Here is a 15,917-nt window from a genome sequence, read left to right as displayed (position 1 = left end):
TTGCGTCTCTGACAGCATCAGAACTCAGTTATGTTCCTTTTAATAAAATATTTTTTTAATGCTATTTGGAATTTGATGGTGCCACAGGAATTTATTAGGAGCTGTAATGGGTAAAATAGGAAGCTGTTGTAAAAACTCAGATAAATGTCTATGTACACAGATAGTGTACATAGACATTTGTACTAAAACATGGTACTACTTTTTATTAAGCAGTGCCATCTTTCATATGTCAGTGAAGTCATACATGCACACAAGGTAGAAAGCTATTTTAAAATAATAGTTGGAGGATTTAACTAAAGTTTATTAGGAAAATACCTTAAATTTCTGGTGTTGTTTTTAACCATGATTCAAATGAAATTCTGACAAAACTCCAACACTAGGCATTGCATAACTAGTTAGTAGAATAAGTGAATGACGAGTTACCTTCCTGTATACTAGACTACATACGTAAATGGTTTGCTAAGCATGTACGTACAATATTTCTTATAAAAAAATAAATTTAAAGCAATACTGCTTACTTTTATCTTTCCTTACATAGGGCATTGTGGTACCCCAAAACTTGTCTAAATCCTTCCTAACACTATATAGCTGGTCCAATAAAAAAAAATACCACCCACAAAAAAATCTTGCCCTGAGCAACAACATATTTACTCTGTTTGATTAAAAAAGGGGTTTGCCAAGCGTACACAAATAGTAACAATTATCAATAGAACAGATGAGACCAGAACTCTTTATAATTTAAAAAAACAAAACAAAACAAAAAAAACAACTCACAGCCCATTTTACCTACAGGGTATTTTTATTAGGGGCATGCTCTGGTCTTCATCAGTCCTGTTTTGTAGTTGACATACTTGGGGAACAGACATTTAGAAGATTTAGCAAGGACAAGTGATAACCTATACCTGTTTGCTACTGCTCAGGCCAGAAACCCTACCTAGGCCACTGGTTTTGCATCATGGTGCAACAGAAACAGCATGAAACTAATAAGCTTCCATTAATTTCACTCCAGTGTTGAGAGAGAGAGAGATTCATTTCTACTTTTTCCATACCTGAGACAACAGGAGAGAGAGCAATCTGCTTGTCAAAACTGAAATTAATGATCCAACTATACTTTCCCTGAAGTCAGCAAGAAAACTGTAATGATCAGAGGATAGTTATTAGTTTACTTAAATATGAATACTATTTGTCACCTTGAATGCTGTGGTAAAATTTAAAGAAGGGATCTCACTTTTCATGTGTTAGAATGATGTTGTAGTTAGGATGGCCCAATAATTGTGAGTGAAGGACTTCTTAGGGTAACATCTTTTATTGGACCAACATTCTTCATCAGTATCATCTGAGCAGTAAAAGCCAATACAGCATAGTAAAAACCACAATTGTAAGAAGGGAGAAATTCCCAGGGACAGCAGACAAACAGAAGGTGATTACGGGGAGGGTACCACAGTTGGGTATGATGGGATTACCTTGTTTGCAGATCTTTGGGAGTGCACAAAGTTCCTGGGATGGGAGAGTGAGGAATAAGTGGAAGCAGTTTTTCCTAGAGCTGGTGTGGGAAGGATGTGATTATATTTTCCAGTTCCAGAGTGCATTCTGGTTTTGGGTCTTCCTCAAGTTCTTTATAATATTTGGTGTAAGAGAACTGTCTGGTGGCTTCACTGATGCAGTCTTTATGGTTGATGATGGCTAACTATAGCTCCACCTTTGTCTGCTGATTTGATTACTCTCTCACTGTATAGCTTTATGGCTGTATGGGACTGTATGGCTTGTCTTTGAGGGAGGGAGGTTTCTGGGCTTTTATTGAGAATTTTGCTTAAGGGAAATCTACTTAACACTGTTAAGAGGAGAACTTGGGAACAAAAATTCATAAACTGGATGGACATTAAGAACCCAGGATTCAACACCGATACTGGTTTTATGACAAATTGTAACATACCTGATTCCTGAATTATTTTCATGCATGAAAGCTGAGAATGACCCTTCTTCCTTCTGATAGGCCTCTCTCTCAGTAATTAGCTTTTTCTGCTAATTGTTCATCTGTTACCCATGGCAATTTCTCGCCCTACTCTTAAAACTGTTTTTATTTATTTATTTTACAATGCTGTTCTGGCTTTTACTGTTCAGACCTAATGAAGAATGCCTCGCATTTGAAAGCTTGTCTAACTCTTTCCTTACTACGCAGTTGGTCCAATAAAAAGGCATCACTCCAAGAAATCCTGGCCTCATTTTTCAATGTGTTCTTACTGTCCTATGTAGCAACAATATAAGCAAAACCATTCTGTTACATGTTGAAAGAATTAAATGTTTTTAATATTATAATTTATAGCTGATAAAATATACCCAACTTCTTTACAGATCAAGGGGTTGATGATTTGTGTCAAGAAGGAGCAGTGTAACTATGACAATTAAAATCCCTCAAAGACACCTAAAAAAAAGCATCCATTCTTTTAAGTGGATATTCTTACTGCTTTTTCACCTTTGTCAGGATGCATTTTGCCATCCATTTTGTGAAGGGCTGATATATCATATTTTCTTTTGAAGGTTAAAATCAGAAAAGAATTGTGGGTAGCGTTTTTTCTTCTCAACACCTCACAGAAATATGACGTACAGTTCTGAGGTGTATTTATTTTGCTTTACCAGAGCAGACGTCAAAATGGAAGAGAAAGAGGTGAAAGGACACGCATGGCTTTACTGAATAAACTCCCTCATTAGAATTTTCATTAAAATATTTAAAAATAGTGATAGATAATTTAAGATCAGTATTAGAAATCAGATGATCAGAGTACCTTAATTCCTTAGTAAAAATTCTAGGTTTCATGAGAACAAAGGTCAGTATGCGTGTTTCCATTCACATATGAAAGAATTACAACCTTAAATATTCAAGCAAAATATGACCGCAGAGTTAACATTATCAATAATTGTTTCTTACAAACATAAGTTAGCTTAAAATGAATTCTGGATAACTATTTTAGGGCAATCTCCAAAGATCGTTATTTGTAAATCTTATTGTAGATATAATTAAAATGATTAAGCACAGTATAAAAGCTAATGCCATTTAAGTGGGCAAGAACAAGTCAAGTTTGCGTACATTTGTCCTGCTAGAAAGGTGTAACATCCCCTTTGTATAATTATAGAACTATTTAAACAAATACATTTTTTAAATAACTAAATTCAGCATCATGAGAAAATATCTATTTGGGCAGCATTTATAGCAGACAGCCTCAGCTGCATATGTGGCCTAACAAAAGATTGTTTTTTCCCCCCAATATGTTACTAAATATAAAGTAAGGCCTTAAAACTGAATTCAGCTTTTCATTTTCTTTTTATTTCTTAGTCTTTTCTGAAATCCATCACATTCACTTCAAAATGAAGATATTTACATGGACTTTGGGTATGGTATTATTTCTACTACTGTCTACAGGCCATTGCAGAGAACAGGCTGCACTCAAAGTATCCCAGAAGAGGCATCCTCGTTCAACAGATGGTGGAGAAGAAGGGAAAAAATGTGGTTACACATTCCTGGTTCCTGAACAAAAAATAACAGGGCCAATTTGTGTAAACACTAATGGACCACGTTCTGATAACAGAAAAGATGAAGTCACAAGGATGGACATAGAAAATCTAAAGGATGTACTATCCAAGCAGAAACGGGAGATTGACGTCTTGCAACTAGTGGTGGATGTAGATGGAAATATTGTGAATGAAGTAAAATTGTTGAGAAAAGAAAGTCGTAACATGAACTCTCGAGTCACTCAACTTTACATGCAACTCTTGCATGAGATAATCCGAAAGCGAGATAATTCTCTTGAGCTTTCCCAACTGGAAAACAAAATCCTCAATGTTACAACAGAAATGCTGAAGATGGCAACAAGATACAGAGAGCTCGAAGTAAAATATGCAGCACTGACTGATCTTGTAAACAATCAGTCCGTGATTATTTCTTTATTGGAAGAACAATGCTTGCGGGTATTCTCACGACAGGACACACACGGGTCCCCACCTCTTGTTCAGGTGGTACCACAGCACATACCTAACAGTCAGCCCTATACACCTGTGCTTTTGGGAGGTAATGAAATTCAGAGAGACCCAGGTTATCCTAGAGATAGAGATGTAAGACCACCACCTGATCCAGCTACTTTTCCAACAAAAAGTCCATTTAGGATACCACCACTAGCTTTAATTAACGAAGGTGAGTTTATCAATTTCTACATAATGATTTCTTGATTTTAAACAAATAGGCAATGCACCTATAGTACTTATTTATAATAAGAAGGGAATGAGTACTTAAAAAAGAACAACATTCAAATAAATATAGCCTGTTTTCTAACAACTTTTGAAAGCAGCTTTAGATTTTCTAAATTACCAAATTCCTGGGGTTGATTCTGAGCTGTAGTTGGCAGGAAGTTTCATGCAAATATTTAGTATTTTGAATTCAAGTTATATAGTTCAGTTTTAATTGACACATTTATTATTTATTTATTTGGTTTATGCGCCATCCTCTCCAAAAAGGCTCATTCATCCAGTTATAAATTATACTTATTATGTGCTGTTTGCAGGAGGTTGAGTAATGCTTTGCAGTGCTGCTCCCCTTCACCCAATTATGTAGATTTAGTAAACACAAAATTAGTAGTAAAAAAGAAGAAAGCATTTCACTGAAGGAGTTTTAGAACTCTAGCATGATTACTGCATATGTTTATAAAAATTTGATGGAACTGTTGTTTTAACTTCATCTCTGCAGTCCTGAAAGCTTTTATAATCTTTTTCTCATGTATGCTTTCCAAGTAACCATCTCTCTCCTAACTTTTTATAAGCTTACACAACAAAATGCTCTGCACTGCTTTCAGTCACAGCTGGATATTCAACTGGGTTCCTGGGGTGAAGATGCATATTTATTGTGGCTATTCTGCAAACACTACAAGCAACCAGCTGCTGATACAAAGAGAGATTATTTTCCTCAAGGTCTGGGGAAAAGTCAAAGTACAACAGAAATAACAAATGTCATGAGAACTGAATCACCTATATGCAGCACAAAAGAAATGTAGCCAATATAAAGAAGTTATATTCATGTCTAATCAGGAGCACAGGCAGAATGGTCTTAAGAGCTATAGAAAAACTGTGCACCTGCTTTATAATTAACAACAGAAATGTCCATAGAAATGAGATAAAGCAACATCACAAACAAATATCTTCTGTAAAACATTTAAGTCTTTCTTTTTCCCCAATCCTTTCAAATGTGGCATTCATTTCTGGAACTTAAGATAAAGGAAACTTAACATGTATCTTAACAGTAATGGTTTAATTTGCCCAAGGTTCCTCTCCCCACCCTCTAAAACAGTGGAATTTGTAGCTTTAAAAAAGGGGTATCTTGCACAGAGCAGGGAGAAGGATAGAGCAGTTCTAGAACTGATGAAATGCAAGTTATTGAAACTTAAAATAGAAATCAATGTATAATAAATTGCAAAACCATTTTTAGTCTGCATCTCTCTGCTGCTTCCAATTAAAGCACCTCAGTTTAATAGAAAAGTACATAAGAGATAAGCAATGCAAGAGGAGAGTTAAATTACTGGGGCGGAGAGCTGGGGCAGAAGAGTTACAGGACCACAAAGAAATATTTACTGATGGATAAAGACGACAAAACAAAACACAAAAACTAACAGGGCACTGTTAAAGTTAAAAAGACAATTGCCAAGTATAATGATGGAAGGAGAAACTGTCAGCTGGACAAGTCAGAATACATTTTTCTCTTATTATATTTGAAGCAGTAGTTCAGGTGTACTTGAAAAAGGACAGGCAAGCTGCATATAAAGACAGGTTTACATTAAGTATGTATATATATTGTGGGTGGGAAGGATAATTTAACCACATTTCATTGAAGTGAAAATAAGGGAACTCAGCTTGATGGAAGACAACTCCCTAAAAGAAAAATAAGTGTCTACAAAAACAAGTTCATTAATTGGAAAGTATGAAATAAAAAAAAAAAATCTTAGTTGATAGTGGGTTGTTAGGGCAAAATAAGCAGCATTTTAAGCTCCATTTACCACTTAAAAATACAAAAAAGAACATCCTTTGACAACACAGATAACAGCCCCTTGTTTCATTTTGCTTATAAAAGGAAGTACTTTGTAAGGAAATATTTTTTCCCAATGTCATGATGAAGAATGTGTCATACCCAAAATAAACTCTTTTAATTCCATTAAAACAAGCCAAATATTGCCTTATAGGTTACAAAGCCAAGCATTAACAAATCAGAAAAAAGAAAAAGAAAAAAAGAAAAATCAAATTTAAGGTGGTGTATGAATACTTAGGTTTCCCACCACATCTTTACCTTAAATCATAGGTATACATTATTTTTTCACAGCCTTCAGTATTCAAAGCCTGATGTAGTACAGAGGTAGTTAGCCATGTTGTTGTATTCATGTTGTGGCCATGTTGTTGTATTCATAACAGCTGACGAAGTAGCTGAATACAAGACAAAGATTTTCTCCCAATTGGCAAGGGGGAAAAGAGCCCCTCATCTTCTGATCCCACACAAGAAAATCTCACTAAATACATTGTCTGTTACTCACCTGCTGCCAAAAGCAGCATATGCTCAGCAATGAAAACCAACTATGAAGCTGATTAAATACAGTCAACACTGAGCCCAAGTATAACACACATGGCCCATATCAGGCAAACATGCTGATGGGTTCCTATCACAAGGACAGGTTAGTGCAGTCCATTTGAATAAGGCATATGGTAGTGCCCATTAAGCAAAGCCCCCCTCACTGCCAACTCTTTTTCAAGTCATGGTGAGCCACTACCCTGCACACATTTCGACTTCCTCTTCACTCTCACAACTGAGCTATATTTTTCTTTCCCATTTCCAATGATTCCTGTTTCTTCAGCAGCCTTAAATGTCTGGCAAACAAACATCACCAAAGAGGGCCCCAAACAGTCAACCCAGAATCCTATTGCCCTCTCTCTCAACCTGGCACCTATGATTAGTGTAGCCGTGCCCCCTCTTGAGATGAAGCCACACCAGGTTGCCCTGCACCTCATCTGCATATAAATTTTTGGAGCATCCCATGACTCATGACAACAACTGGCTCCAGTTGTAAGTGGGGGCTAGTCAGCACACACCCTTTTTAAGTGGGTAGGGGAGGGGGGAATCTAGAATACACACATACTGAGAAGTGCTGAGCTGTTGAGTCATCATGACTTAAAATCCTATGGACTATGGTGGGACCCAGCCCAATGAACTATGTGGTAAAATCACAAGCCTTTGTCTTTGGATTAATAATGTGCATAGTAGGCGTGTCTACACATGCATTAGATCCGGGAGCAGTTTACCTGCAAGTAAAATACTCATGCGTATTTTATGCTCCTGGGCTGGCGTCCACATGTGCAGGGAAGCAGGAGCAGATTTCCTGCTAATGGCAGCAAACTGCTTCCGCTTCCTGGGACCCTGCAATGTGCTCCTGCCACCACCAGAAGGATCTCTAGGCTCCCCCTGGGTGCTACCCCAGGGGCTAGCAGGAAGGACAGGGTGAGGAGAAAGCTGACTCTAGGCTGGGGCTAGAACACTTCCCCCATGCCCCTGGGGAGCAGCCTAGCCCCGGCTCCCCAATCAGGGACAGAGAACTTAGAAAGAGCTGCAGGGCAGGGGTGGACCCCTACCCTGATCCATTGGTGGGGCAATTAACAGCTAGCTTGCTGCTAGCTGCCCCACTGGCAGATCAGGGCAGGGGACTAGGACCTGCCCCAACCCCACAGCTCTTTACAAGCTGTGTGCCTTGATCACCTGATCAGGGCACAGAACTGGGCAAGTTCCTAGCCCCTGCTCGACAATTGTGGAAAGCCTGTTTCCCCCCCCTCCCCCCACTTTGGGCATCTACATCAGCACTACTTGTGCAGTAACTAATTGCAAGTAAAATTTGATATGTGCATTTGCAGATAGTAAATTTACTTGCAAATAGTGAAGCTTACTGTGCAGTAAGCATCTGCACATGTAGACACATGCTTACTGTGCAGTAAAGCATTTCATGGAGACACCTAGTTTGTCATGTAAGTAGATCCCAAAGTGCTGCTCAAAAGTGTTTGCAGAGTACCTGTACTAAAACTTGCTGCAGTTTCAAAAAAAGGCAACACGCATCAATTCTGAATGAACTAAGTGTATGGGTACTATATGTAAATTACTATACCTATGTTTAATTTCAAGGTTATTGTTTCTGAATTTGCTCCTCACTTCCCTGTGCTCAGGGGGAGCAGGGTCTAACAGTAAAGAGAGGGGAAAGGGGCTGCTACGAGAAAAAGTTGAGGGAAAGCAGAGAGCAAAGAGGTTACCTAACTCCCCCCCCCGCAATTTATTTTCCCTGCTGTAGCAGTGGGACAGGGACAAATTCAAGGCAAACCTCCAATAATTAGATTCTACACATGAAGAATTATAACAAATTTATAAAACTTTTCCATGTACAGAATCAAATTATTGGGGGTCATGTTACAATCAGGGCTGTCTTCTATTCAAGTACATACAGTACCTTATTAAAGCCAAGAAGAAAGCGACAAGCAGGAGAATTAATGCAGATCAATTAAAATGAAATTAAATTGAATAAAACTGAATAGAATTATAATAAAACAAAACTGAGTAAATAAAATCAAATTAAACCAGATTAAATTAAGCTGCTATATTTGCACTATCAATATTAGAGGAACATTTAAGCTTAAATTAGTCTGGCACTTCTAATGGATCCATATAATAGGACCCTGGTATTTGTGGAAATACATCCAATTACAGCAGTTGTGCTCAAGTTCTTGGGACTGTGGGATGGATGAAAGGTGCAGGATCAGTCTGTGCATCAGGATCATACCCCACAGTGTCTCCCTCAGCTCTGCTCAGGGCCCCATGCTGCTTCCCCCCAGTCTGGCTCCTCCAGATCAGGGTCCTGCATCCCCTCCCTGGGACCCAAGCTGCTTTCAGCTAGCACCTGTATGCCCAGATCCAGTCTAAGCCACCTCAGCAGGCCAGACAGCATGCTAGATTGGTGAGTGAAGTTCCTCAAGATTCCAGAAATTTGGCAGCAGGAGAGCAACAATTCCTCTGTGGAAAGAGGAACACTGAAAATTTTTTCAGACCTGTCAGCATGATAGGATGGCTCTGTGGGTTGGATCAGGCATGCAGGCTGGGATTGAGTGCCCATGAACTAAAGGATTAGCTTAATTTTGATGTAGTATAGTTGGCTTAACTTCTACAGAGAAAATGGATCACAACTGAACGCATCTTAAACCTACCATGTAAATATGAAAGTTTTCAATCATATAAATTGGTCAAATCAAAACCAGTTTCTATTGGGATAGTAAAAGCATTCTCTTCCTCTTCAAGCATCTTTGCTCTATTTTAACTTTCTATCCTCAGCTTTTAGTGCTGGTGCCACTTTAAAAAAGGTGAAAGGCATTAATTTATTTCTTGGGGTTTGCTTTGTTTTATTTAATAAAAGGGAATGAAGACTTTTACCACTCCCTCTCCTGTTATTAAAAAATGGCAGAAACATATAATCCTCAACCTTCCAGCCCTGCAAATTCAGTCAAATAAAATACATGACCTAAAAAAATACAGCCCAAAACTGGAAAATTGAGAAAAATATAAGTAATGTTTAGTATGGGTTGTGGGTAGACGCCTTTAACTACAGTTGTCATTACTCATTCCAGCTATACAACCTTTTAAGCTCACAGCTGTAAAGACAGTATTGTTTCCCTCTGTATTTTAGCATTCTATGTAAAACAAGCCAATATGTATTACCTCTAACAAAATTTTGTTCCATTATCTTTGTAATTCTTTTAGCTAGTCACTCCTTTTACTTGGGAATTCTCCCCTAACATATCTAAAATGCTCAATATGAAAAAACAGAAAAGTAGTAATCATAGCAATTTTAAACACTTTATAGGTGGTTTCCTTCTATGATATACATGAAATGGGGAAAATTTATAAATGGGGGGGAGAGCTAGCCCCCCCTGCCCCTACTCTGGCAGTGCTTATGTTCTATTGGCCCACCCCCCATTGTTAGGCTACTGGTTTCATCTCTAGAAACTAAAAACTATTAAAGAAATTATATACTTGGCTTCTGAGAGGAAATGGGAAGCCTATCATTCTGGCAATGACATACTCAATAATGAAAAAAGGGTAGTAATTAGAAATGAGGTAATTTTGTTGGTATTCATTCCAAGCATCGGAACGACTACCTAGAAAAGTTATAGAAGCTCCATCTGTGGAAATTTTCAATTGCAGGTTGGACAAACACTTAGATAGGATGGTTTAGTTAGGGATAATCCTGTGTTGAGCTTAACTAGATGATCTTGTGAGGTCTCTTCCAGCCCTACTTTCCTATGATCTTATATCTATCTCTGAAGATAATCGTTCCATTTCATTTGGGCCTAAAATGCTAATGAAGCTAAGTACATATGAAAAACATTTTTTAATAAACAGCATGACTACAGTATAAGCAAGAAGCCATATTCTGTTTTTATTTGCACCAACATGTAACTTAAGGAACTAAGCAGAATTTGATACAGGCAGAACTGGAGAGGAGAAGAAGAGAAAAATATAATTTAGATGTATTCTAAAAATAACTACACTTTCCAAAGCACTGATAAATTGCATTTTTAATGGGAACATTATGTACTTAATAAGCAACTCCTTATATTTACCATAAAACGTCCTTTATCTCAGTACAATTAAAATATTCTATCAATAAATCACAAATCTCAGAAAAATTGGATTACAGTTCCTATAAGCTTATTATATGTAATATGTATTATGTATAAAGATAAAAGTTTATAGGATGAAACTTGAAAATATCTATAAAAGGATATACATGAAATTCATAGGCTTATAGGAAAATAGTGCTGGAAGGCATCTCATGAGGTCATCTACTCCAGTCTCCTGTTCAATGTAGCATTATCTCTGACTAAACCATCCCAGCCAAGTGTCTATATAGCCTGCTGTTGAAAACTTACAAAGATGGGAGATTCCACAACTTCTCTAGGTAACCTGTTCCAATACTTGACCACCATCATAGTCAGAAAGTTCCTCCTAATCTCCAATTTAAATTTCCCTTGTTGAAGTTTGAAGCCATTGCTCCTAGTCTCATCTTCTACAGCCACAGAAAAAAAGGCCATCTCTATTCACCCTATAACTGTCCTTTAGGTATTTGAAGACTTATCAAGCCCCACCCCTACCCCATCACCTCTTCCCCAAATAAACAAACCTCTCTCTTTCAGCCTTTCCTCATAAGTCTTGCCCTACTCACTTTTATCACTCTCTGCTCAACTCTTTTGAAACTATCCATAGCCTTCTGCAAGTGTGGGACCCAAAACTGGACACAGTACTCCAGGTGAGGCCTTACCAGTGCTGAATACAGAGGAAGAATAATTTTCTTTGATTTACAAGTGTAAGTGGAAAAGACTTACCTGAGACGGAGTGGAGGTGGCAGGACACTGTGCTGGCAGATAAAAGCGGCAAAAGTGAAACCACAGCGGCTCAGGAAAATACAAAAAGGAAAAAAAAAAACAACAAAAAACGGCCAAGCTTAAAGGAGCCACAGCCGACAGCCCCATTGGTGTCGGCACACTTTATAACAGCGTGCCAGGACCGATTTAGCAGCCAGACCCTCAGGTCCAAGATAAAAAGCCCGGAGGAACACAAGCGGTGGGGACTGCAAGTGGTGCCCCCAGCCGGCCCGGAGGGGCCAGAAAACGCAAGCAGTCCCAGTGAGGGGATCTGGTGGTTATCCCGGGAAGGGGTCTCCACAATAGATCAGGGCCATAGAGGGCCTGGGGATTTGGTTGCAGAGCCAGCGTGGACCAAGGAAGCCAGCAGCAGAGATTGGAGCCCGGCAGGACTCAGAGGAGCCAGGATACAGGTGAGACAGATGGATGGCAGGTCTCAAGCCCAGGGCGGAGGTGACGCGTCGGGGGACAGACCGGTGCTGAGGCCGGGCAATGCATAAAAATCGGAAAGAAAGAAGGCCAGGAGAAACGCTCGGGATAGTGATATCTCCGACACCCAGTGGCCATCATATTCCAGGAACCCGAGCAAAGACGGCACAGGACATCAGTTTCAGCAACGCAGGTGACAACATCAAGGTTGGCATTAGGCGGGGGTGTAGGGGAGGTTGGAGCCCCACAGAGGTGGAACAGCAGGAACAACCAAAGGGAGATGGGACCAAAACATCATCCTTCCAGTCTGAAGGCAATCAAAGATGTGGCAGGAGAGGCCCCTTGGTGAACTGACCCAAAGTCGTTACAGTAACCCAGCTGTTCATCCCTAAGAATAACGGCGAGGCTAGAGAGGAATCCCTATATGAGATGCACTGGAGAGAGACACGGCAGACTACAAAGTGGCACTCCTATTAGGAGTGCCTAGGGCACAAAGCCCAGCCCCCAGTGGCAGCTGCCTCACCCTGCACACAGCTCGGGGGGGGGGAGGGGGGGTGGCGGGCAAGGCATGTACTCCTGGACCTCCACCAGAGGGCGTGCAGTGGCAGGAACCCCCCCCTCCCATGCGCATGGACAAGCCGCCTGAGCTCCAACACCCCCCCAGCTTGGCCTGGTTGGGGCCCCACTCACCCAGTGGCAGGGGGCACAGAGGGGGATTGTCCCATTCACCTAGCCCAGCCCTGGTGGCAGGGGGCACAGTTCAGCCCACCCACATGCGTCCTGCCACTCGCAATCAAGAAGCCTTCTCAGTCTGGAGGGCTAGCCACCCCAGACCGATTGATAGACCACAATTGACCAGTTGGTGACCACTGTACCAGAACCTGCAATTCTTCCCATCTGTTCCCCAAAATTCTCACATTAATATACATTTCATTTCCTATCCTCTTCTTGAGGATACTGCTATGGCTTCCATTATTGCTTCCCTGTACTAAGTTTTATCCAGGTCCCCAGGCTCTTTATTTACCTCTGGGCTTTTGACTCCATCCTTCGGTGAACTTATAAACTTTAGGCTTTAATGTTGATCATATACTGAATATACACAGTATAATTTAAAACAATTTGTATTATAGATTATATATTTTGATCCACATATTTAAAATATTTACTTTTCCTCAAGAAAACAAGGCAAGATAATGAACCAATGCCAAGGGATTTGTTGGATTTATTCTCTTTCATTCTAGAATATAATTTTGAAACCTCTTCTACCACATCAACTTTCTATGTTAACTGCATCTACAAATCTAAGCATCAAATTGGAGACAAATTACATCCTGTGTGCTTAATGCCAGTTGAATTTTAGAAGTGATCAAAGGATATTATGTAAACAGGCTATAACAATTTTCCATTCCTTAGCAGCCAGTTAAAACAGTTCTACTATGTGCCTGGCCTCTAACAGTCCTGGGAATAAGACTGCTGAATTCCTTTCTCCACAGAGAACATAGTATTTCAGCTACAGTAGCAGATCTTTTGAACTGTTCCCAAAATTTTAATCTGTTATAGAAATAACATTTCTTTGTTTTACACATTTTGTAATCAAAAAGCTGTCTCACAAAAGTACTTACTATGGAAACATGTTACTATGGAATCATGACATACAGTTTATAGAAACAAAAATAAGGTAGATCCACGTACAGGCCATAAGGCAGGCCAGGAAGAGTTAGAAGCTCAGAGGACCAGTAAAGTGCATCAGAACATCTGGAACCTGTTCAAAAACCCCCTGAGATTAATAGAAGCAGTACAAACTGCGACAACAGATGAATGTAGGATGGTACGACCAAACTTGAAACAATATATGTTTAGGGGATGCTGTACTTGAATCAAGTTCATTAGTCAGTAGACTGTAAAGGTGCACAGCACCAAGAATGATTTATCATGAGGTAACAGAAACCAGGTACAACAGACAAAGGCTAATTACAGAGAGAAAGTAATTCTGTTATTAAACAGAAAGTAGTAAAATGCAATGATGTATGCCTGATATTAGCATTTCTAATATATAAAAAGAATAGAACTGCACTTTGTGATCAACCCTGCACTATCCCTGCTGTCAGCCAGTCTGATCACCTGGCTGATAGTATGAATAACGGCTTTACTAAAGTTTATACTCACTGGGTGCACACATCTACATATGTGCTTTACTGTGGAGCTGACTTCTTAGCTCTGCAGTAAAGCATAACCATTTACACATGAGTCCGTATTAGAGCACTGTAAATTAACTAACTCCACTATAGGACAGTACTGTCTGGGACAAGAACTATCCTACAGCAGAGTAGTTATGTGCACTGAAATGCACATGTAGACAGTGACCGGGGCTGGCTAGGCACACTCTAGCATCCTCATGCCCCAGGCAGCACCTCTGCAGCATGCCGAGCTGGGGCAGAGCAGCCCTGGGCTGGCAGGCTTACCCCGTCACCTACGGTTGATCCACCTCGGCTCCGTGTCCTGCAGTTCTGGGCACATATGTAAACACTGCGCCCAGAAGCAACAAAGTTCAGCACGAACTACTCCAGAGTTTATTGCTACATGCTAACTGAAGGTGCAGATTCACCCCTTGGATAACTGTCATGTGCTTAATTTAAACCATGTTGCAGTAAGACCTAACAGGTCCTTGGAAGCAACAATACCATGCTTTAAGGAGCTTTCATTAACTCAGTGACTCTCAGCTAGCGCATCATGGCACCCTGAGGTGTTTTGAGATCCTTATGAGGATCCTACAGGGTGCCACGCAATGTTAGGTGTGCAAACATGATTCACAAGATAAATTCAGAGATTTCAAAAAGGAAACTGCAGTTTTAAAGTGTTCTGAGCTGTTCTAATCTGAAGTTTGTTTTGTTTTGTTTTTACAAGAGAAAGATTGCTCTATTATTTTTGCATAGTCAAAAACCCGAGTGAAAAAGAAGGGCTGACATTTTATCGGGAGGGAGGGAGGGAGGGCTCAAGTCTAATAAGGGGCGTCTCGAGTCTAAAAAAATTGAGAACCACCCCTGTACTTGGATACCAGGAAAACGAACAGAAAGAACAAAGAACAAAGGAATGAAAAAGATACAGAAAATGCCAAGTGAATTAAAACATTAATAATTTCAAGGCAACAAACAAGAGACGATTTTGACAAAGTATACTTTGGCTAGCAAGAAGGGCATGAAGCAGTTGTTAGAGAACAAGAGAAGATACTTATGGTGATCAATTTTTCATGCTTAAATTGAAAGGAGATTTTTTCCAAGAAATGTGAAAAATATTTAAACATGCTATGTTCGAGATATGAGTTCACAGTTTTCTGAAAAGCAAGCATTACTGACTAGCTTATAATTTAAAAACGAAACAATATGGTCCGTAACATTCAAAATCTTGTTTACTTTTACCTCAGAGAGAATTCTGTCATTGTGCCAGTTTTATAGGTTTGAGTTTTCAAAATAAAGTTCTTTAAAGCATCACTTCTCTAAACCAAAAGGTACATGACAATTTTTTCAATGCTGCTAGATAATTGGCAGTGTTTTAGACGAGGCAAAATTGCTTCTTGTTATCAAGAAATGCTGTAAATGTACACTACTACTTTTTAATGCCAATACCGCTTATTAATAGCAAACATCCTTCCTTGTTCTACTACCGGGTGTGTAACTCGGCACCATGGGTGGAAGGAGCGTGGCCTGGACCCAACCCAGCCCCACTGGAGAACAGGGGGCAAACATCCTTCCTTGTTTTACTACCGGATGTATAACTCGGCACCATGGGTGGAAGGAGCATGGCCTGGACCCAACCCAGCCCCACTGGAAAACAGGGGGCATGGCCCAGCCCAATGGGGGAAAAGGGGGCATGGCCTGGCACTTCGGAGGAGGATGTGGGGCTCAGCACCAAGTTGACACTGCGGGGAAAAAGGGGGCATGGCTTGGCCCAGTGGGAGAAAAGGGGGTGGATGCCCAGCCCTGTGGGGGGGAAGGGATTGTTGCCTGGCCTCA

The 15,917-nt window shown here is 40.0% G+C and overlaps 2 protein-coding genes across 8 annotated transcripts in view; one reads left to right on the top strand and one right to left on the bottom strand.

Annotated features, from left to right (window-relative positions):
• RALGPS2 (Ral GEF with PH domain and SH3 binding motif 2) overlaps positions 1–15,917 on the bottom strand; it is a 232,884-nt gene that overhangs the window by 80,591 nt on the left and 136,376 nt on the right. The window lies entirely within an intron of this gene.
• Positions 1–15,917, top strand: part of ANGPTL1 (angiopoietin like 1) — a 29,388-nt gene that overhangs the window by 6,043 nt on the left and 7,428 nt on the right. Inside the window, exon 2 of the mRNA XM_006267259.4 lies at positions 3,332–4,186. Coding sequence (XP_006267321.1) covers positions 3,364–4,186 — 823 coding nt within the window. The 5' untranslated portion in view covers positions 3,332–3,363. The remainder of the gene's footprint in view (positions 1–3,331; positions 4,187–15,917) is intronic.

The sequence above is a fragment of the Alligator mississippiensis genome, chromosome 5 (assembly GCF_030867095.1).
Source record: "Alligator mississippiensis isolate rAllMis1 chromosome 5, rAllMis1, whole genome shotgun sequence".
In the NCBI taxonomy this organism is placed as follows: Eukaryota; Metazoa; Chordata; order Crocodylia; family Alligatoridae; genus Alligator; species Alligator mississippiensis.
The sequence above is the reverse complement of the archived record's forward strand: the minus strand, read 5'-3'. Positions and strand labels throughout refer to the sequence as shown.